The following is a 24,178-nucleotide window of genomic DNA, read 5'->3' as shown; positions in this document are numbered from 1 at the left end:
CAAACATAGCAGAAGTTATCTGCACTGTTCACACAAGTACGAGGCATCTCTGCTCACTTTGGCTAAACAGAAATGTGTCCCTTTGCAAAATCAAACACTGACAAATAAGAGAGCACGACACTGTATGATTTCTAGAGCTGATATAGGGCAATTTGTTCAGCAGAGTGATGTAAGCTTCGTTATGATTGCATCATCCATGACTTCTAGGAATAACATGATGCAATTCATATAATGTATGATGCAATACCAGCTTCAGATTGCATCATTCATTGTTTTGCCTAAAAAGCAAGTACTGTCCAAACCCAGTCATAGATTTATTCATAGATCCAGTCAAAGATGTATTTTAGTCATTTCTGGTTTAAATTGAGATCCCTTCCCTTTATAACTCACTTATCCTCCGCTATTCCCAAGTCAAGGGTCGTATATACTGACCCAATAGCATAACTTGAAAACTAGAGCCAATCAACAATTTTAAGCATCATTTTTGTTCTCAGTGACCCAGAATTAGTAAAGTTTGACTACATTTATTTCAGAAGCATTTTGGCTGTAGAGCAGTGTTTCATATTTGTGAATAACTATTACAACATCAGGTTCAGATTCAGAATCATCCCAGCGCAGTAGCTGCCATTAGAACTTTTTCTCCTTGCACTCTGCTGTGACAGATCTATCATGAAACTGGCTGCATTTCCCTCCCCATTCCAGGACTGGCCAATTCTGTCAAATTTTCAATATTATTTCATACCCTAAAATACATCAAATTCTGGAGGTACCTGAGAGCACTCCACAGTTAGGGATGGGTTTAAAATGGAGCATAAATTCCTTGTTTTCTGCAAGCAGATGGCCAGGCAGTGTGTAGTGTCACTGAATTAATCTGATTTCTGAAATTCTCTTCATAGGATTTCAATAGGAGCTCTTTAAATTTGGTCTCTGGGTGAGGTTTTCCTTTCCTGTCCTACTTTTAGCTGCTGACCACTCTCTTAACACACTACATCTACTCCATACTTGGCAAAGGCAGTGGATTCTGACTAGAATTGGTGCAACAAGTAGGGTGGTGGAGTTTTTTTCCAATAAAAATGTTTAGCTTTTATTCTTGCTCTAATTGGAAGTTTATACACTGCAGACAAAAGCCCGATTGGAGGCAGCCAGCATGAGCACACAAGGCCTTCTCTGTTAGGAGTTACACTTCTGTCAGATGTGATGCTACAGCTGGTGCCCAGCTGTTGGCATGAGACACACAAGAGATGACAGATAAACAGTGTCTGCAGTTGCACTTGCCTCACCCCGCTGATCCTACCTCTAGTCCAACCCTCCTCCCTAATTAACTATTTAAAAAACCTAGGAAACATACACAAAACTTTGCTGTGTAGCAGCCATGCTTGTTACATACACACCCACCAACCCCATGCCAGACACAAACCTACAAAAGTAAGACAATGAAACGTTAAACCACCTAGCAGTACATACCCTCTGCTTTTCCTGCCACACGCCCACACCTTACCATACCACAGCTACTGTACACCATGCACGTAGCGCTATCTCCTAGTAATGCCAGCCTTCCAGAACCCCCTTCAACCATCCTTCTGCACACAGCCCTTTAGTAAACTACCCTCTCCCAACACTATTACACCAAACAGCCAAGTACTAGTGTTTTGGGGAGGGTTAAAACTAATCAGGTAAAGGGGTGCATGCACAAGAGCAAAGGGGGAAGAGCTATGGTTGCAGTAGATGGTTGCTGTGGTATGGTTAGGTGTGTGCCAGCCCCCTTTTTTATAAAATGCTTTTTGAAGAAAAAACCTATCTAAAGATAGTTTTAATCAAGATACATTATAGCTCAAAGATATCTCATCATGGAATACGAATTATAAATTCTAATTCTATAGACTCAGACTTTAAGGTCAGAAGGGACCATTATGATCACCTAGTCTGACCTCCTGCACAACGCAGGCAACAGAATCTCACCTACCCACTCCTGTAACAAGCCCCTAACCTATGTCTGAGCTACGGAAGTCCTCAAATCGTGGTTTAAAGACCTCAAGGTGCAGAGACTCCTCCAGCAAGTGACCCGTGCCCCACGCTGCAGAGGAAGGCAAAAAACCTCCAGGGCCTCTGCCAATCTGCCCTGGAGGAAAATTCCTTCCCAACCCCAAATATGGCGATCAGCTAAACCCTGAGCATGTGGGCAAGACTCACCAGCCAGCACCCAGGAAAGAATTATCTGTAGTAACTCAGATCCCAACCCATCTAACATCCCATCACAGTCCACTGGGCATATTTACCTGCTAATAATCAAAGATCAATTAATTGCCAAAATTAGGCTATCCCATCATACCCTCCATAAATTTATCAAGCTTAGTCTTGAAGCCAGATATGTCTTTTGCCCCCACTACTCCCCTTGGAAGGCTGTTCCAGAACTTCACTCCTCTAATGGTTAGAAACCTTCGCCTAGTTTCAAGTCTAAACTTCCTAGTGTCCAGTTTATATCCATTTGTTCTTGTGTCCACATTGGTACTAAGCTTAAATAATTCCTCTCCTCCTGATATTTATCCATCTGATATATTTATAGAGAGCAATCATATCCCCCCTCAGCCTTCTTTTGGTTAGGCTAAACAAGCCAAGCTCTTTGAGACTCCTTTCATAAGACAGGTTTTCCATTCCTCGGATCATCCTAGTAGCCCTTCTCTGAACCTGTTCCAGTTTGAATTCATCCTTCTTTAACATGGGAGACCAGAACTGCACACAATATTCCAGATGAGGTCTCACCAGTGCCTTGTATAATGGTACTAACACCTCCTTATCTTTACTGGAAATACCTCGCCTGATGCATCCCAAAACCGCATTAGCTTTTTTAACGGCCATATCACATTGGCGGCTCATAGTCATCCTGTGATCAACCAATACTCCGAGGTCCTTCTCCTCCTCCTTTACTTCCAACTGATGTGTCCCCAGTTTATAACCAAATTTCTTGTTATTAATCCCTAAATGCATGATCTTGCACTTTTCACTATTAAATTTCATCCTATTACTATTACTCCAGTTTACAAGGTCATCCAGATCTTCCTGTATGACATCCCGGCCCTTCTCTGTGTTAGCAATACCTCCCAGCTTTGTGTCATCCGCAAATTTTATTAGCACATTCTCGCTTTTTGTGCCAAGGTCAGTAATAAAAAGATTAAATAAAATTGGTCCCAAAACTGACCCCTGAGGAACTCCACTAGTAACCTCCTTCCAGCCTGACAGTTCACCTTTCAGTATGACCCATTGTAGTCTCCCCTTTAACCAGTTCCTTATCCACCTTTCAATTTTCATATTGATCTCCATCTTTTCCAATTTAACTAATAACTCCCCATGTAGAACTGTATCAAATGCCTTACTGAAAGCGAGGTAAATTAGATCCACTGCGTTTCCTTTGTCTAAAAAATGTTACCTTCTCAAAGAAGGAGATTAGACTGGTTTTGCACGATCTACCTTTTGTAAAACCATGTTGTATTTTGTCCCAATTACCACTGACCTCAATGTCCTTAACTACTTTCTCCTTAAAAAATTTTTCCAAGACCTTGCATACTACAGATGTCAAACTAACAGGCCTATAGTTACTTGGATCACTTTTTTCCCCTTTCTTAAAAATAGGAACTATGTTAGCAATTCTCCAATCGTACGGTACAACCCCTGAGTTTACTGATTCATTAAAAATGCTTGCTAATGGGCTTGCAATTTCATGTGCCAGTTCCTTTAATATTCTTGGATGAAGATTATCTGGGCCCCCTGATTTAGTCCCATTAAGCTGTTCGAGTTTGGCTTCTACCTCAGATGTGGTAATATCTACCTCCATATCCTCATTCCCATTTGTCATCCTACTATTATCCCTAAGTTCCTCATTAGCCTCATTAAAGACTGAGGCAAAGTATTTGTTTAGATATTGGTCCATGCCTAGATTATCCTTAACCCCCACTCCATCCTCAGTGTTTAGCGGTCCCACTTCTTCTTTCTTTGTTTTCTTCTCATTTATATGGCTATAGAACCTTTTACTATTGGTTTTAATTCCCTTTGCAAGGTCCAACTCTACATGGCTTTTGGCCTTTCTCACTTCATCCCTACATGTTCTGACCTCAATAAGGTAGCTTTCCTTGCTAATCCCTCCCCTCTCCCACTCTTTGTAGGCTTTCTGCTTTTTCTTAATCACTTCTCTGAGACAACTGCTCATTGAGCTTGGTCTACAACTCCCGCCTATGAATTTTTAAACCTTTCTTGGGATGCAGGCTTCTGATAGTTTCTGCAACTTTGACTTGAAGTAATTCCAGGCCTCCTCCACGTTTAGACCCACAAGTTCTTCAGTCCAATCCACTTCTCTAACTAATTTCCTTAATTCTTTCAAGTTAGCCCTTCTGAAATCAAAAACCCTAGTCCCAGATCTATTTTTGTTTATCCTTCCATCTAGTTTGAACTGAATTAGCTCATGATCACTCGAACCAAGGTTGTCCCCTACAACCATGTCTTCTATGAGGTCCTCACTACTCACTAAAACCAAATCTAAAATGGCATCCCCTCTTGTTGGTTCAGCAACTACTTGGTGAAGGAATCCATCAGCTATCACATCCAGAAAAATCTGAGCCCTATTATTATTACTAGCACTTGTTCTCCAGTCTATATCTGAGAAGTTAAAGTCTCCCATGATCACACAATTCCCATTAGTGTTTACTTAATTAAAAATATTAAAGAGGTCTTTATCCATAATCAAATCAGATCCCGGCGGTCTGTAGCACACTCCAAGCACTATCTCAGGGGAGGCTCTAGTAGCTTTCTCTCCCAATGTGATTTTTGCCCAGATAGACTCTGTCTTATCTATTCCATCACTTCTTATTTCTTTACAGTCTATCTCATCATTGACATACAATGCTACTCCAACACCTTTGCCTTTATTTCTGTCTTTCCTAAACAGCTCATAGCCTTCAATACCTGTACTCCAGTCATGACTACTATTCCACCATGTTTTTGTTATCCCTATAATATCCGGTTTCACTTCTTGCACCAGTAGCTCTAGTTCCTCCATTTTGTTACGTAGGCTCCTTGCATTAGTGTACAAACATCTTAATTTTTGCCATTTGGCCTCACTGTCATTCTCTACCTGATTAGGCACAGACATTCTACCACCACATCTCTTATAAGACTGATATCTACACTATCCTTCCTCCTTATGTCCATTCTCCTGCCCACGGCTGTAATCTTTCTTATTTTGTTTTCCTCCCTCTCAATGTTAAATTCCGGCGTGGAGATTACCTGGACATCTCCCAACCATCTCCCCAAAATTCCTAGTTTAAAGCTCTCTTAATCAGTTGTGCCAGCCTCCATCCTAGAAGTCTATTTCCCTACTTACTCAGGTGAAGTCCATCCCGAGAGAACAGTCCTCTGTCCATGAATGCTTCCCAGTGGCCATATATCCTAAAGCCCATCCTTATAGCACCACTGCCTGAGCTATCTGTTGATCACCATAATCTTGTCACACCTTTGTTGCCCTTCTCTAGGAACAGGCAGAATCCCACGGAAGATCACCTGAGCCTTGATTTCCTTAAGCATCTTCCCCAGTCTGGCATAGTCTCCCTTGATACGTTCCAGCGAGAATCTAGCCGTATCATTCATTCCCACCTGAAGGACAATCAGTGGATTCTTTCCCACTCCCGTTAGGATCCTTTTCAGCCTCAGGTCCACATCCTGTATCTTAGCACCTGGCAGACAGCACACCCCTTCTGTTCTCCGGATCAGCTCTAGTTACAGGCCTGTATATTCTTCTCAGTAAGGAATCCCCAATCACGTAGACCTGCCTTTTCCTGGTGATGGTGCGATTCTCCGATCTATCCCCTGTTCCCTCTGGCTGCAAGTCCAATCAGGGCTCAGCTTCTCTCCCAGCACACTGCTCCTACCAGCCTCCACATATATAACTACAAAATACAATACACAAAATACAAAAACCTTCTCCTCCAACAGAACTCCCACTGAAACTCCCGTTTACAGCTCTGTTTGCTGGCTCCTGTGCCGCTGCAGCTGTCTATGCCGCTGCTTGACTGGCTGGCTATAGCATGAGACAATATATTCGTGTAATGTTTAAGAAAAGTTTTGTAAATGAGTTCCAGTAGTCCATGGATTAGGGACCCAATCTTATGGGGTTCCACAGGCTTCTGTATAGATTATTGAGGTTAATCTTTCTATCTACCCAATGGGACTCAGTGCTCAGTCTAGAAGATACCATCAGAGATGCTTAGTTTTGCAGTTCCCAAACTGTGGATTTGTGTCTCCAGAGATAACAGGCTTGTTAACAGCAAAAATGGTTTTTAAATAAATAAATAAATAAATATAGAGAGGTGAGAAATAACAGACCTCAACCCTATTGTCCCTTTGCAAATTTGTGTACAGAGTCAATCCCTTACCTCTCTCTAAAAGTGCAAAGTTTCAAAAAGTTCAGTGAATAGAATTGGGGATGGAATGAATTTGAACAAGGAGAAATCTGGAGAGAAATGTGAGAAGTGAAAGACATATGTTTGTTTTGTTAAAATATTATATGTTTGCTATTAAAGAAAAAAAATCCAGAATACTTAACACTGTTGTTTTCAGGGCTTTGGAGTAGAGCCTGGAGCTGGAGCGTTAAGCAGCTCCGGAGCAGTGGAGCTGCAGGTTTTTGCCTGGAGCCGGAGCACAGCTCCAAAGCCTTGGTTGTTTTAGTTAAATAAAACAATTTAAATGTCTGTCTGGTGATCTCCTCCAATACAGCATGGCAAGAAAATCCTCCAAATATTAATGATTAACCTGTTGAACTGGAGATCGTTCACCTCCCAATGGCTTCATAAAATATCTGCTTCAATTATCTTTGGTAAATGAAAACCAAACAATCATTCATTTCCTGATACAGCTGTAAAACTAATCTGAAAAGTTTTAAAAATAAATCCCTGTTTAAAAATGTATAGTATGTACCTGCTAAAAATGAAACCTATATCTATCTCTGAGTTGTGAAGACTATGTATTAAGGTTATAACAACCAACACAAATGCACTTTTATGTAGAAAACCATGATTAAATCGAGTCTTCCTGACTAGTGATTTAAATAATGATTTAACTCAAACCCACTCTGGTGCCTGTGAGTGGAGGAATAAAGGGTCTACACTGTTAGGTGGCTTAACTTTTCACTGCCTTCTTTTTGTGGTTTTCTATCAGGTATACCAGCAGCAGCCCTAATTGCTTCATAACACAGTTTATGTATTATTCAACATGCATCCTAATGGGGAATGCATGTAGGCTGGCTATCTGCTTGTTCCAGTCCTGCTCAGCAACAGAAGGGAGGGCGGAGTTGTTTCGGCTGTGCTAGACAAAGCAAAGGATTTCAAATAAGCTAAAAGTTTATGGGGAGTATTTAACCTCGAGGCTGATTTGGCAGATTATGTAAGTAACAGATTCTCACCTGAACCCACACAGGGGTTCAATTAGCCCCAAACTACCATCTTCAGTTCTGCTACTCCTACATATGGTACCATTTGGGGAAATCAAAGTGCTGGACAGAGAACCCTGTATAGAGACAGGCCAGACTAAGGATGGCAGGTGACCTACATGTGGTTCAGGAGATAGTTTAGCCACCCACTTCTGCCCTCCCCCCCCCCCTCAGTGTCAAGCCTTAAATTTCAATGCCTTCGGCTTTCTGTGTTTAAGTCAAACCCTTCCAATACGCCAACTTTAATTTAAAGCCATGTTAAAACAGAACTACTGGGGGGGAGAGGGGGTGTCACTGAAAATAGAAATGGGGATGTTAGTTTGCAGGCTCATCACATAGGTAGCTACTGTCCATTGCAGTGATTCAACCCAGACTACCAATATCTTCACCACAACTCTCCTTTGAAAGTGACTGGCTGATCTGAAAGATTCCAATCAACCCAGCAACTATGACTTTCCCCTACAAACATCTAACTGCAGTACGTAATCTATCATTGAAATAAGCTTCTGTACCAGATGACTGGACAATAGCTAAGGTGATGCCAATTTTTAAAAAAGGCTCCACAGGTGATCCCGGCAATCACAGGCCTGTAAGCCTCACTTTAGTACCAGGCAAATTGGTTGAAACTATAGTAAAGAACAGAATTGTCCGACACAGATAAGAACATAAGAACATAAGAAAGGCCGTACCGGGTCAGACCAAAGGTCCATCTAGCCCAGTATCTGTCTACCGACAGTGGCCAATGCCAGGTGCCCCTGAGGGAGTGAACCTAACAGGCAATGATCAAATGATCTCTCTCCTGCCATCCATCTCCATCCTCTGACGAACAGAGGCTAGGGACACCATTCTTACCCATCCTGGCTAATAGCCATTTATGGACTTAGCCACCATGAATTTATCCAGTCCCCTTTTAAACATTGTTATAGTCCTAGCCTTCACAACCTCCTCAGGTAAGGAGTTCCACAAGTTGACTGTGCGCTGCGTGAAGAAGAACTTCCTTTTATTTGTTTTAAACCTGCTGCCTATTAATTTCATTTGGTGACCCCTAGTTCTTGTATTATGTGAATAAGTAAATAACTTTTCCTTATCCACTTTCTCAACATCACTCATGATTTTATATACCTCTATCATGTCCCCCCTTAGTCTTCTCTTTTCCAAACGGAAGAGTCCTAGCCTCTTTAATCTTTCCTCATATGGGACCTTCTCTAAACCCCTAATCATTTTAGTTGCTCTTTTCTGAACCTTTTCTAGTGCTAGAATATCATTTTTGAGGTGAGGAGACCACATCTGTACACAGTATTCTAGATGTGGGCGTACCATGGATTTATATAAGGGCAATAAGATATTCTCAGTCTTATTCTCTATCCCCTTTTTAATGATTCCTAACATCCTGTTTGCTTTTTTGACCGCCTCTGCACACTGCGTGGACATCTTCAGAGAACTATCCACGATAACTCCAAGATCTTTTTCCTGACTCGTTGTAGCTAAATTAGCCCCCATCATGTTGTATGTATAGTTGGGGTTATTTTTTCCAATGTGCATTACTTTACATTTATCCACATTAAATTTCATTTGCCATTTTGTTGCCCAATCACTTAGTTTTGTGAGATCTTTTTGAAGTTCATTCATGAACATGATTTGTTGGGGAAGAGACAACATGGTTTTTGTAAAGAGAAATCACGCCTCACCAATCTACTAGAATTAGTAGAGGTGGTCAACAAGCATGTGGACAAGAGTGACAAGAGGCTAGGGAGGGCCCATTCTCATTGGGGTACATCCTTAACTCATGTGTGCATGTAACTCCCAATGATTTGAACAGGAATGAACGGCCTAGTGCTCACAACCATATGAGAGGCTCAGTGCATTGCAGAGAAGGCATCAAGAAGAGAATGCAGTACAAATATACAGGTGTCACTAGCCTCTGTTTGCCCAAACCTGGGAATGGGCAACAGGGGATGGATCACTTGATAATTGTCTGTTCTGTTCATTCCTTCTGAAGCACCTGGCATTGGCCACTGTCGGAAGACAGGATACTGGGCTAGAGGGATCTTTGGTCTGACCCAGTATGGCCGTTCTTATGTTCTTATCTATTCCACATCAGTTTCCCCTTCCCTTGTATGCGTGACATGCCATCAAGCTGATCTCCAAAGTAGGAGCTGTTTCCTACTTGAGACTAGATTATCTGGGTTTGGTTTTAGGGATGCCTGAACTCATCTGTCCTGGCAGCTCTTCCTGGTGCGGAACACTGATGGCCATAGCACTCCTATCAGGACATTAGCCATACAAGAAGGATTGCACCTGTCAGCAATGGGGTTGCTACTAGGGCAGAGGGCTGCCTGGCCTAAAGCTGTAAAAGACTTTCCACCCCCTCCTCCTCCAGAAAGGAACAACAGGCCACTGATTTGGAACAAAAAATAAATGTTCGCCTTGGAGCTATCCTTTCTTTTCCCTTTAGAGGTTAAATGTCACTCAAAACCCCTCATTTGCGTTAACACTGATTAACAGATGAGTTCTGTTTTCCATCATTTATGCTGTTTACATTTCGGACTATTCATATTAAGACAATGAAGACAGGCTAATTTCATTTGTGTTTCTAGTTACTTTCGGGTACTCATGCATTAACAGTATGCTCTGCTATGGCAGGGTTTCAAATGCTGCAGGGCATACAACCAACCATCTGCTTTCCCTGCCATTTAACAAACGTCACAAAAACATTCACATTAGGTTGTCGTTTTCCTAAGTTAACACACAACCTAAATGTTGGATCCCAACTACTTATGACACTCTAAACTGTTTTGCTAATTAACACATTGAGAGAGCGAGACCTGGGGTGGGAGGAAACTCATGAAATAAACTGAAGAAAGACTAGAATACAAGTTGTGACAGACACTGCAATGTCCTGCACAACCCTCACTGAATTAAGTTAAACCGTTTTAAATCAAGTTCAAGTATCACTGGAGTTCATTGTATTCAAAATGCAGATGTCCATGTATTATTGTGGGATTGTATGGAACCTCTCTGTGGGCAGACATGACTAATGTAAACACCGGGAAGTGGTATCAGCTTCAAAGGACTTGTTTAAAGAATGTGCCAGATAAAAATACATTTTTGGTTAAGTGGGTTTCCTAGGAAATATCTAGGAGAAGGTGAATGCAAATGTACCCCTCCAAACCAGTTATGCAAAGCCTCAGCCTTTTCCATTGGCTACTGATTACCTGCTCCCAAAATCTCTAGATCAAAGACCCCAGCCAAAAAAGGATGGGCTGATTTATTCATGAGGGTGCTTGTTCTGAGCCAAGACAGTTAGGAACTGGTAACCACAGTAAAACCCCTTGGTGGGTAGTGAAGGACTGACTCCTACCTTGTTGGCGTTGTGGTGACTTTTACTGTTTTAGTACGTTTTCCCAGTAATGCTTTCACCTTTGGAATAAGTGTGCTTACTTGGGAAGAGCTGTGTGGTACTTTATAACTATGGACAATTACACTGTTACAGCCTATGAGGAGAAAGAAAAGTAGGCCTGCTTAGAGAGTCTGACTTGCTGGAAAATTCAGTGTAGACAGGGACCTGTGCAGCCTGAAAATTCCAAGCTCAGGAAGGAGTAAGACACACATCTCCACCCAAAAAAGTGACAGCTAGGGAGCCAGAACCTTGAAAGTGGGTGCCCTTGGTGAACCATAGAGAACAAACAGAGGTGCAGTTGACCTGAAACATGACACAAGTCTTCCAGGAGTGAGCTTGCACCCCATCCAGATGGCAACTCCCCAGATGTGTCAGATTGAGAATCACTGTTCTAGAGGGTCACAGTGGGAGCATCTCAAAGCCAGAGTGTTAGATACACAAATAGAGACATTACACTTGTTCATATCTGAGGCTACCATACAGAATGCACTGCACATACTAAATGCCTTATGCAAGTCATGCATACACATCTCCTTTTCTAGAGGATATGATTTGAAGAATTTCCCAAACTAGCAAGACAAGTGAATCTTTAAAGACCACTAGCTTGTATAATTATATATTTAGCCGCCTTGTGTAACAAGATCACAGGGCATGAAACCCACAATTCCCTGAGTGTAAAATCAATTCCTTTCTCAAGACAGGCACAATACTATAATCCAAAAGTGTGTTAAAGAGTACCTTTATAGGCCAACTTTAAGACTGGAGAATATGAAATTATAGCAAGAAATTTGTTTTCAGTGCATGGGGAAATTAACCATAGGAACTGAGTGTTAGCCCTTCTTCCACCTCACACTCCTCAAATTTAAAGGGTGCAATGTGTACATTTGATTTAGCCTAATCTTTCTGCACTTCCTAACAGTTTCTATGTCCTAAAACTTGTACCTTGATCTTCCCATCTTGTGCTCCAGTTGCTAACATTTCTGTGTCTCTACTGAAACACATGCACAGAACTGCATCATCCATCATCATAAAGTTATCTTGTGCTTGGTATTTCAGATCCTAAATGAAACAGCAAAAAGATATGTCAGTCACAATAATGGAGGATAAAAGAGAACTAAAACTAAACAGCAATAGCTAATTGCTATCAATTCATGGAAGAATACAGCTCATAACTGTAAGTGGCATATTATGTTCATGAACATTGAACAGGCCACATTCCATCTGGCACCTGCAATTTGAACAACAAACCTGTGCCACATATGTGGGGAATGGAGAATACTGTGAGGTCACATAATAACTAAAATACAATTATGGAGGGAAAGAATCCCCAATTAATCAGCCCAACAGATGTTTTACTTCTAAATTCAAAACTATGATTGAATCAGTCAAAATCATACCTATACCCAAATTTGTTGAACCAGTAGTAATAACAAGTCAACCAAGCTTTGGTTCTGAGGCTGCTTCCTAACTTTACAGTACCTATTGCTAAATTAAATATATACCTAAATTCTTCTTCACCACAAAATACAAAGCATTTAGTTCATATAAAAAAATTAAAACACAGCAAATAATCACATAAAACAAATATTAAAATCAATCAGATGATGGGATCAAACAAACACATTTGGGTATCACCTGGTTGTAGCATTTAGTTTTAAAATATTGTTATGTATACAAGTGTTAATAAGTATCAGAGGGGTAGCCATGTTAGTCTGCATCCACAAAAACGAGGAGTCTGGTGGCACCTTAAAGACTAACAGATTTATTTGGGAATAAACTTTTGTGGGTGAAAAACCCACTTCTTCAGATGAAAGTGTTAATAGTTACCTCATTGCTTCTAATGTGTTACAAAATACAGAATATATTTAAGACTGGCAAAAAAGACAGAAAAAAACCCCAAGCATTGAAATGTGCACTCTAGCCCATCATGTAAAATAAGTGACACCCTTGAGAATACTGCATTTCCAAGAGTGTCACAGGGAGGAGTATTGAGGACCAAACACAAACCTAGGCCCTATACTGAATAAAGCACCTCAAAATGCAACAGACAAAATTACTGACAAGGCTTTTTAATGATTTAAAAGTGTGGTGCTAAACTTTGAGCAAAAAGTCCCCTGGAAATCCAAGTTTGAAAAAGATAAGAACATTCTGATAGCAGGACATGTCGTTCTCCATAGCTATCCTACTCAAATAACAAAAATAAAGGTTATGTTAATGAATAATTTAGGATGATACACATGTTGTGAACTATGATATCCAAAGATGAAAAATTGCTAAATGGCAAAAATAAGGGCTATATTGTATTAATCATAAATTATTAATATTAAACTATGTATAGTGAATGAGTTTGGATAGGCTACAGTAATACTTATGCTAAGGCTTCTGCCTAGTCTTTACTTGACAAGAGTGTTGTCTTCCAATTTCTCTCTTATGTAGACTTGCTTAAATGAGGCTTACAGCTGACAAGACAAAGGTGATGTTTTGTTCATGGAATGTATCATATTGGAGGACGTACATAAGAGAAAGTTCATTGGTACAATAAAATATACAAAACATAATGCTAAAAAGTCCCTATTTTGGGAAAAAGTATCAGGTGACATGAAGACACGAAAAAAGAGGGGACAGCAAACATTAGATAAATTGAAGCCTGCGTATGTGTAGTGTATGGGTTATATAAGCATTATCTTAATGTTGATTGGATGAAAGCTAATGAATATGAATTATGGGAAGGTATCAAAAACCAAATGAACAAGGGCCCAAATCCAGAAACTCAGAAGGAAAGCTTCCTGGTACCCCAGAACTTGATAACTTGGACCCCTATCTGCTCCATCCTATCTGTTTTATTATGTCATATGTATATGACCAGAAACTATAAGTGACAATAGTTCTTTTTTAAAATTCATAAATAAAAGCAAGAATTGGGTGGACTCATGCCTCAGTTTTCAATCTTACATGCTCAGCTCTGTTCAATCAATGGCACCAGCCTATAGGACTGATCGCTCTGGCAACTGGTTAGTCTCCTTAGCAGCTCATACCCCAAGTATTTCTCCAGATGAGTCTGCTAACTACAAGAAACCATGTAGTGGTTTTGCAATTATTATTTTTATATATGTCTATTAAGAGTACGTTATATGGCCCCCTTTACCATAGTATCTGAGCACTTCACAATTTAATATTCTCATCCTCAAATACCTCTGTGATGTAGGGCAGTGCTTTTATTCCCATTTTACAGATGAGGAACTAAGGCACAGAGAGATTAAGTGACTTGTCCAAGGTCACACGGGGTGTCTGTGGCAGAGCACAGAACTGATCCTATATCTGCACCTCCCAGGTCAGCACCTGGGACAAGCCTTCCTCTCCAAACTCATTTTAGTTAGATTCATCTGGATTTGAAACCTGGTTTCAGAGTTGAAAAATGTACTCTAACCACCAATCAATTCATTTCCCAGTAAATGAATCCAGAACTAATTTACCTTCCTGATCTTTCCAGTAGTGAAATTCCACACTTCAATGAATCCATCCACAGAGCCTGTTACCAGATATTGACCATCTGGAGAAAACCTAGCACATTCCACGTGTGACTTCTGGCCAAACTGTTTTCAAATGAAATAAAAATAGGATTTTAATATGAGGTCAGTTTAATTTTAAATCAAGTTAACTGGTGCCAGTATATGATATATTCCAGGGCTAAAGGTTAATTTATTTGAAGTTAGTGGTGGAAAACAGCTGCCAGCTCTACTGGGCTGCCTACTAAACCAAACCAAAACAAAAAAACACAACTACTCCTTTTTGATCAATAATTATTTATGCAGCTGCTTTACTTCTATGCCAGCCTATGCTTTCAAAAATAGTCAGGTTAGCTTTCATTAATTTTTGCAATCATGGATGTCAATTGAGACCTTTACAATGTCTATTTAACAAACATAACTAACCTTAACTAATACAGCTGAAAAAAAAATCAAAAGAAATAAAAATTGTTTTGTTTGAATTGCTATTTGTTACATGAAAAAAATTCAGAGAGAAAAAGCCACTTTTCACTTCCCCTCCCACCCCCTATTAGAAAAAAGGGGGTAGAGAAGTACAAGAGTGAAAAAGGTTTTCTCCTCCTCAGAAGTGTAACAAAATTTTTCATTTCAAAATTTGTCATAATACAAAATTTGAACCAAAATTATTTTTTTCCACAACAATATGTTCATTACGATTGAAAAAGCAATTTTTGTCAAAAAAGTTTGATGAAAATTTTGATTCATTCTAGCAATTACAAATAAGTGGATTTAGTGGCTGGTAGAAATATACCAACACAAGCAAGCAGCAGAGCCAGTTTCCAGGCAACCTAACGAACGCAGCTTGCCTATAGTAGGCTGCCTGATTTCCTACCAACCAGGTGGTGTAGCCAAAGTCAGCAGACTGGCTCTTAAGCACAGCAGCAGTAGCAGTTCGCCAGCTGCTCTAAGCATCTGCCCAGGGCTGCAGTAGCTCCTGCACCTGCTTATTCCTAATCCTGCTCCTGCCTGGATTCTGATCCTCAGTTTAGCCTCTGACCCTGGGTTCTGATTTCTGGGTATGGATTCCTGCTCCAACCACTAGACATGACTGCTTACATCCAGGTCACTGACACAGACACCCCTGTAAACCACATTTTCTGTTTATTATCTCTGCAAGCTGCTTGTTCTGAAAACTGGCAGAGCTACTGAGCATGAACAGGAACTACTGGGCTTATGGAGTTCACCTATAAACCCTGGAAACTCCACAACAGAAAAGCTGTCTGCTGTAAATCAAGCTTTGCAGGAGCACAGAAATTTCAGAGCAGAATTTGTTGATGTATTGAAATCTGTATGAAAAGCTTTTTTTTGTTGTTGCTGAAAGCTTTCTACAAAGACATTAGTTACAACTATATTAATTTAGTGCTGCACTTAGTATCAAAGTTCCCATGATTAATGGACGTTACTAACATGCATGCACAAAACCAAATTTTTAAGAATTTTTTTTTCCTGTAGATGAGAGCCTTAATCAACCAGAACACAACAGCTTTAAAATTCAAAACCAGCTAAAATTGGAAAAACCATCTATAGTTTCCTGAAATGTAATTAGCATTCCCCCACCCTTAACTGGAGTTTTCATCAAACCTTCCAAAAATGTACTTCTGGGCCAAGACCAGGCATGGAAACATTTAAGTAAAAAGGATAAATTTTCAAAAAGCTATGAGCATGTGAAGACTGGGAGTTAAAACGAAAGTCTTGGCTTAAGGTAACTATAGCAAGTACTACACCAAGCATTATACAGAAAAAAGTTAGTAGAATTCTACCTTAATATGTCTGCTCAGCTGTGTGGGGAACTTTTCTTCTTCTACATCTTTCACGGCTGCTTTACCTCTGAACAAATCAATTGTCATCCCTGGAGGAAGCAGTCCCTGGTGCTGCTGCCATTTCAGTGCCTTATGAGAAGCCAAAATGATTATAGTTAGAGATCCTTTTCATGAAGTAAGCTCAGTCAGTGTAATCCTCTGAGGAGGGGCTGTGTTACACCAAATTCCTCAGTATAGCAAGCTTTTCCTAGAAATCTTCAATAAACTTAGCACTTCTACTTTTGAACTGAGTGGCCACTCCAAGATTTTTCAGATTAGTTACTCAAAGCAATGCTGTTGCCAGAACTCTGGAAACCAATGCAAAGGTTTGAGCATATCTTTGTTATTTTCAAGTGTTCCTAGCAAGTGAGAATAGCTGCAGGCCCTCCCTAATTGTTTTCCTTTCAGTACTTTATTTACAAAGGATGAGATAAATATGAAGTTGTACACATTTAGTAGTTAGTTCTGAATGAGCTGGCAAAGAATTATTTACATATAAAAGTAAAGGACCTTTCTTTGATAGTGCTTTTGTGAACAGACAGAAGAATAAAATTTACACAGCCACTACAGTAGAATCATCATTTTCCCAACACAGGACATAATACTTATTTCAAATCAATATATATGAGAACATAAGAACGCCCACATGGGTCTGACCAGTGGTCCATCTAACACACTATCCTGTCTTCCAACAGTGGCCAATACCAGGTGCTTCAGAGGGAATGAACAGAACAGGCAATCCATCCCCTGTAATCCACTCCCAATTTCTGGCACACAGAGGCTAGAGACACTCAGAACATGGTGTTGCATCCCTGACCATCCTGGCTAGTAGCCATTGATGGACCTATTCTCCATGAACTTATCTAGTTCTTTTTTTAACCCTATTATAGTTTTGGCTTTCACAACATCCTCTGGCAAGGAGTTCCACAGATGACTGGGCATTGTGTGAAGTAGTACTGTAACTCCTCACTTAACAATGTAGTTATGTTCTTGAAAAATGCTACTTTAAGCAAAACAATGTTACACAACTCTAATTTCCCCATAAGAATTAATGTAAATGACGGGAGAGGGGGCATATTCCAGGGAAAAAATTTTCTCCAGACAAGACACTCTCTCTCTCTATATATATGTACGTACACACATACACACACAGAGTATAAGTTTTAAACAAACAACTTAAAGCAATGATGCTTGTGAAGTTTGGTTGAGGTGGTGGAGTCAGGGGTGGGATATTTCCCAGGGAATGCCTCACTGCTAAGTGATGAACTAGCACTCGGCTGAACCATCAAGGTTTAAACACATTGTTGCTAATGTAGCCTCACACTATACAAAGCAGCAGAAATGGAGGGAGGAGACACAGCATGGCAGTGTGATGATGAACCCATACTATCTCACTGGAGCACACCACTCCCTCCACTTTCCAAAGTGCCAGGGTGTGTGCGCGCATGTATGTGAGAGAGAGAGACACACACACCAGGTGTGTGAGACAGAGAGAGACACTCATTGCCCCTTTAAGTACGCTGACCGCACTCTGAGTACACTGCCTTTTTAAGCAAGTTAAGACAGCAGCTGCTGCCAGCAAGCTCCCTCCATCCTGAGCCCTGTCCTGTCCTGTCCCCCCGCTCTACAGAGATAGGGTACAGGAGCAGGACACCCTGACATTAGCACCCCTCTTCCCCCCGACCCCTTGCACTGCAAGAAAAAAGCTTCTGGGAGCAGCTCCAAGGCAGAGGGCAGGAGCAGCACACGGCACTGGGGGGAAGGATATCTGAACTGCTCGGGGATAGTCTGCAGGGCAGCTGCCACACAGGGAACTTAGGGGAGCTGATGTGTGGGCTGCTGGTCCACTCTGGTTCCAAGCCCCCACCAGTTAGCTCCAATGGGCTGCTCTTTCTGCAAGCAGTGGACAAAGCAGGCGGCTGCCAAACAACGTTATAAGGGAGCACTGGCATAACTTTAAATCAACATGTTCTCTAATTGATCAGCGATGTAACAATGAAGCAAGGTTAACTGGGACGACGTTCAGTGAGGAGTTACTGTACTTTCTTTTGTTTGTTTTAAACCTGCTTCCTATTAATTTCATTGGATGACCCCTAGTTTTTGTGTTATGTGAAGAAGTAAATAACATTTCCTTATTCACTTTCTCCACACCAGTTAAGATTTTATAGACCTCTATCATACCCCCTCTTAGTTGTCTCTTTTCCAAGCTGAAAAGTCCCAGTCTTATTAATCTCTTTTCATACAGAAACTGTTCCATACCCCTAATCACTTTTTTGCCCTTCTCTGTACCTTTTCCATTTCCAATATACCTTTTTTGAGATGGAGTGACCAGATCTGCACACAGTAATCAAGATGGGGGCATACCATGGATTTATATAGAGGCATTGTGATATTTTCAGTCTTATTATCTATCCCTTTGCTAATGATGCCTAATATTCTGTTAGCTTTATTGACTGCCACTGCACATTGAATGGATATTTTCAGAGAACTATTTACAATGATTCCAAGATTTCTTTCTTTAATTTACTTTATTTAAAGTTTAAGCAATGAAAAAAGTTACAGTACAACTTTATTAGTTCACACTCACCAGGGAGTTCATTGCAAGTCACTGAGTTTTGAAAACAAATAATCAATTTAAAAAGTAGGGACAAAATCTCATGAAATATAATTTATTTGAATAGTTTATTTTAGATTTATTATCATCTATTAATACCAGTAAGTATTTTGCAACCTATTTTATAAAAAACAAACAAAAAAAAAAAACCCTTAAACTACAAACATCAATTTTAGGAACATGACCTCTTACTATAGTTATTAAATAGAATCATAGAATCTCAGGGTTGGAAGGGACCTCAAGAGGTCATCTAGTCCAACCCCCTGCTCAAAGCAGGACCAATCCCCAACTAAATCATCCCAGCCAGGGCTTTGACAAGCCTGACCTTAAAAATCCTCTAAGGAAGGAGATTCCACCATCTCCCTAGGTAACCCATTCCAGTGCTTCATCACCCTCCTAGTGAAAAAATGTTGATGTGAAGAGGGAAGAGACTTATTTGCGTCTGCTATTTATAAAGTGTAAGATGAATGTGGTTCTACTGTGGCAAAGCTTAGGAATAGGCCACCCAAATTTCAGTCTTGTACATTAAAAGTCTAGAAACAAATTGGTATAGTTATTAAATATATTTTCTTCAAAAATTACCTGCCCCAACAATGCCATAAGACGCGATGGAGGTACTACACTGACTTCTCCAGCTAAAGCTTGTGCAATAGCAGCTCTCCGTTTCTCTTTGCTGCTGCCATCTGGGTATGCCTACGAAGAAGATACATGTGAAATTATCATTTCCTGCATGAATTTTGTCATAGACCAATGTCACTTTGACTAAAAATAAGATATGACAACAAGTGTTTAAGGAGCCAAGCAAATAAATAAAAAAAAGACAATTTGAGTAGCCAAAGAAAATTCTAGATGCAAAACACACCTGAATAAAGGGATTAAGTTTAGATTTAAACAAACCCAGTCTAAAACAAATATATTATAGACAATACCTGGCAATTTTATAACTTTTTTATATATAAAGCATCTTCAGAGCTACAGGAGTGGACAAGTATTGTTTCCAACTATTTAAAGATGGGAAAATAAGGCACAGAGGGGTTAGGTGACTTGCCCAAGATCACACCAGAAGGATGTGGCAGAAATGAAAACTGGACCATGATTGCCAGAGTCTCAATCCAGTGTTTAACCACTTGTGAATCTTAAAAAAGTATGTATTCATGAAGTGCTTAATAAAAATGGCAAAAAAACATTAAAAACTGCAGTATCATAACAGAATAAAAACAACAATACTGAAATCACAAATACAGAGTTTGAGAGATGGAGATGGCTTACACAGAAAAAACAGGAAGGGAAAAAATACAAACAGAGTAAACTTTTCATTAATAAGTGTGCTGTGCAAAACAGTTACACTAATTACAAATTCTCCAAGTCATATAACTATAACTTTAAAAAAAAAAAAATTCCACAAATACAACTTACCTCACGAGGGTCAAAGTAGGACCTAGCCAGGAGATTCTCAAGGTGAATGTATCTCTCTGGCTGAGTCTGTTTTAACATGATCATTGGGTCAGTTTGCCTTAGGAGGGATCTGGCAGCACCCAGCTCACGGAGCTCTATTAATTCAAGAACAACCTGGAGTAACATAAAGAAATATGGTTAGTATCCACAAGATAAAATACAACTCTTATGTTAACAGTTAAACAACGGGATAGTATTTACTACTGCAAAGCGTGAATATGATCTAAAAAATAAATTCTTCACAAACTGTTTCTCCTTGCTTTGAATAAATTTGTTTTTAAAAATGGAGACAGTATTTTATATATAGATGCAAGAAATATTTTCCACCTCAAACGTCAAGGATCATTTGTTCACTATTGATGCTGAAGGTATGTATTTGACACCCGTCCAAAGCTGAACTTCCTATCTATAAAGTAATTCTACAAACCAATGCTTTTAAGATTTGAGCAGTACATCACAGGGGGAAGAAAGATCTTGACAATTAGATGGGCAGTTTGTTTCTTCCCCACAACCCTAGTTTTTCCCTTAGTAGCACTCATCCAATGGTGCACAACAAGCATTCTGGCCCAAAACCAGCCTATGATTTTTCCTTGTGACATTCTGATCGCTTTCAGTTTGTGGTTAATGGCAGCAGAGTGGTGACCATAAATGCACAATAGGATGTGTGGCTGGTACTGTGTTGGTGACACATCCACCTGTTCATAGAGGTCGATCAGGGTCTTGTCCGGCAGCTTGAGGGACTGTATGGCCTGCAGCACTGTGTCCCAGTGCCCACTGTTGATATCAGCCACGAAGCTCTCAATGCTGTCCACAGTGTTGAGGGACACGGTGGTCTCCTCCTGGAGGGTGGCCAGTGCACGGTGAAGGCTGTTCTCCTTCAGGTACTGCATGATGAGCCGGATCACACTGCGGGGGGAGCCACGGGGACAGACAGGGCTCAGGATCAAACAGGCCTCGGGGAACAGGCGCAGGGTCACCCCCCAACCCGATACCCCCCCAGGCACGGGCCCAGAATCACACCCCCTGACCAGGAACGGGGCCGCGGCCACCCCCCGCAACCCAGGAACCCCTGGGAACGGGAACAGGGCCGGAACCACCTTTCGCACCAACCCAGGAACGGACGGGCTCGGGCCACCCCAACCCGGGAACAGGGCGCGGCCACCCCAACCGGGAACAGGGCGCCACCCCCAACCCGGGAACAGGGCGGCCACCCCCAACCGGGAACAGGTCGCGGCCACCCCAACCGGGAACAGGTCCGCGGCCACCCCCCAACCCGGGAACAGGCCGCGGCCACCCCCAACCCAGGAACAGGGCGCGGCCACCCCCAGGACCTGGGAACAGGCCGCGGCCACCCCCAACCTGGACCCCTGGGAACAGGGCCGCGGCCACCCCCAACCTGGGAACAGGGCGCGGCCACCCCCAACCTGGGAACAGGGCCGCGGCCACCCCCAACCTGGGAACAGGGCCGCGGCCACCCCCAACCAGGAACAGGGCCGCAGCCACCCCCAACCTGGGAACAGGGCCGCGGCCACCCCAACCTGGGAACAGGGCCGCGGCCACCCCCAACCAGGAACAGGGCCGCGGCCACCCCCAACCAGGACCCCGGGAACAGGGCCGCGGCCACCCCCAACCCAGGAACAGGGCCGCGGCCACCCCCAACCTGGGACCCCCGGGAACAGGGCTGCGGCCACCCCCAACCTGGGACCCCGGGAACAGGGCCACCCACCCCCAACCAGGAACAGGGCCGCGGCCACCCCCCAACCCGGGACCCCCCGGGAACAGGTCCGCGGCCACCCCCCAACCCGGGAACAGGTCCGCGGCCACCCCCCAACCCGGGACCCCCCGGGAACAGGCCGCGGCCACCCCCAACCAGGACCAGGGCCGCGGCCCCCCCCCAACCCGGGACCCCCGGGTCACCCCCCAGCTCCGCTCTCACTCCGAGGACTCGATTTCTATCGACATCTTGGACCGCCCAGGATCCCCTCAGCTCCCACCGGACAGAACAACAGGCGCCACTTCCGGCCTCGCGCAGCCCCACTTCCGTGGGTGGGCCAGGACCGAGTCACTCACTGCTCAGCACGCATGCGCAAAACAGAGGCCAGGCGGAGCGCGCTGTCCCGCTGTGTGCGCATTACGCATGCGCAAAAGGCAGATGCAGTCAGTGCCGTGCAATGTGCGCCCGACCGGCGGTCTCCTCACTGCGCATGCGCACAGTGAGAGCGTTACCCAATCACGGTCGGCAACGGGAAATTAAAAAAAAAACCCAACACACCGCAACCAGCGACTATTAAACATTTAAATCTGAGGTAAAGACAAAAAGAAAACTAATGGGCCCCCTCACGTGACCGGCCGAGCGCGTCCCGAGCCCCCGTGAGCCGCCAGGCAAAGGGGCGCGGCAAGGCGAGAGTTCGTGCGGGACTGGCCTGGGGCAGGGCCCGCCACCGCCCGGCTTGCCTGAGAGCCCGCGAGGGGACGAGGGGCACCCGCTCGCCTCTCCCCGGGCCGCCCTGCTGGTGTGTCCTGGCTGGCTCGTGCAAAGTGCTTGTGAACGGGACAGGGCGAGCTGAAACAGCCAGGCGGCCTTGGGGCACCTTAGAGACCAACACATTTATTTGGGCATAAGCTTTCGTGGGCTCGAACCCACTCCATCAGATGCATACAGTGGAAAATACAGTAGGGTGCTATAAATACACAGCACATGAAAAGCTGCGCCTTGCCTTTTCAAGGGGGGGGGGGGGGTCAGTGCTAACGAGACCAATTCAATCAAGGTGGAAGGGGCCTATTCTCAACACTTGACAAGAAGGGTAGTGACCCAACCACTCCCAGTCTTTATTCAGGCCTACTTTGATGGTGTCCAATTTGCAAATTAATTCCAGTTCTGCAGTTTCTCATTGGAGTCAATCCCTGCAACAGACCCCCATTGCCAACTCTGCCAGCAAATCTATTCAAGGGATGCCATCATAGGACCTAACCACATCAGCCACATCATCAGGGGCTCATTCACCTGCACATCTACCAATGTGATATATGCCATAGCATCATAGAATATCAGGGTGGGAAGGGACCTCAGGAGGTCTTTTAGTCCAACCCCCTGCTCAAAGCAGGACCAATTCCCAACTAAATCATCCCAGCCAGGGCTTTGTCAAGCCTGACTGTAAAAACCTCTAAGGATGGAGATTCCACCACCTCCCTAAGTAACCCATTCCAGTGCTTCACCACCCTCCTACTGAAAAAGTTTTTCCTAATGTCCAACCTAAACCTCCCCCACTGCAACTTGAGACCATTGCTCCTTGTTCTGTCATCTTCTACCACTGAGAACAGTCTAGATCCATCCTCTTTGGAACCCCCTTTCAGGTAGTTGAAAGCAGCTATCAAATCCCCCCTCATTCTTCTCTTCTGCAGACTAAACAATCCCAGTTCCCTCAGCTTCACCTCATAAGTCATGTGCTCCAGTTCCCTAATCATTTTTGTTGCCCTCCGCTGGACTCTTTCCAATTTTTCCACATCCTTCTTGTAGTGTGGGACCTAAAACTGGGCACAATACTCCAGATGAGGCCTCACCAATGTCGAATAGAGGGGAATGATCACTTCCATCGATCTGCTGGCAATACCCCTACTTATACAGCCCAAAATGCCGTTAGCCTTCTTGGCAACAAGGGCACACTGTCGACTCATATCCAGCTTCTCGTCCACTGTAACCCCTAGGTCCTTTTCTGCAGAACTGCTGCCCAGCCACTCGTTCCCTAGTCTGTAGCAGTGCATGGGATTCTTCCGTCCTAAATGCAGGACTCTGCACTTGTCCTTGTTGAACTTCATCAGGTTGCTTTTGGCCCAGTCCTCTGATTTGTCTAGGTCCCTCTGTATCCTATCCCTACCACTCCTCCCACTTTAGTG

The 24,178-nt window shown here is 42.8% G+C and overlaps 1 protein-coding gene across 1 annotated transcript in view; it reads right to left on the bottom strand.

The window, feature by feature from the left end:
• LOC120408556 (WD40 repeat-containing protein SMU1-like) overlaps positions 1-22,369 on the bottom strand; it is a 34,948-nt gene extending 12,579 nt beyond the window's left edge. Inside the window, 7 exon segments of the mRNA XM_039545636.1 lie at positions 11,814-11,930; positions 14,345-14,464; positions 16,177-16,305; positions 19,412-19,522; positions 20,246-20,398; positions 20,980-21,190; positions 22,221-22,369. Coding sequence (XP_039401570.1) covers positions 11,814-11,930; positions 14,345-14,464; positions 16,177-16,305; positions 19,412-19,522; positions 20,246-20,398; positions 20,980-21,190; positions 22,221-22,246 — 867 coding nt within the window. The 5' untranslated portion in view covers positions 22,247-22,369.
• Positions 22,370-24,178: the final 1,809 nt, after the last annotated feature.

Source organism: Mauremys reevesii, linkage group 6, assembly GCF_016161935.1.
Source record: "Mauremys reevesii isolate NIE-2019 linkage group 6, ASM1616193v1, whole genome shotgun sequence".
Lineage (NCBI taxonomy): Eukaryota > Metazoa > Chordata > Testudines > Geoemydidae > Mauremys > Mauremys reevesii.
This window is presented reverse-complemented; position numbering and strand designations above follow the sequence as displayed.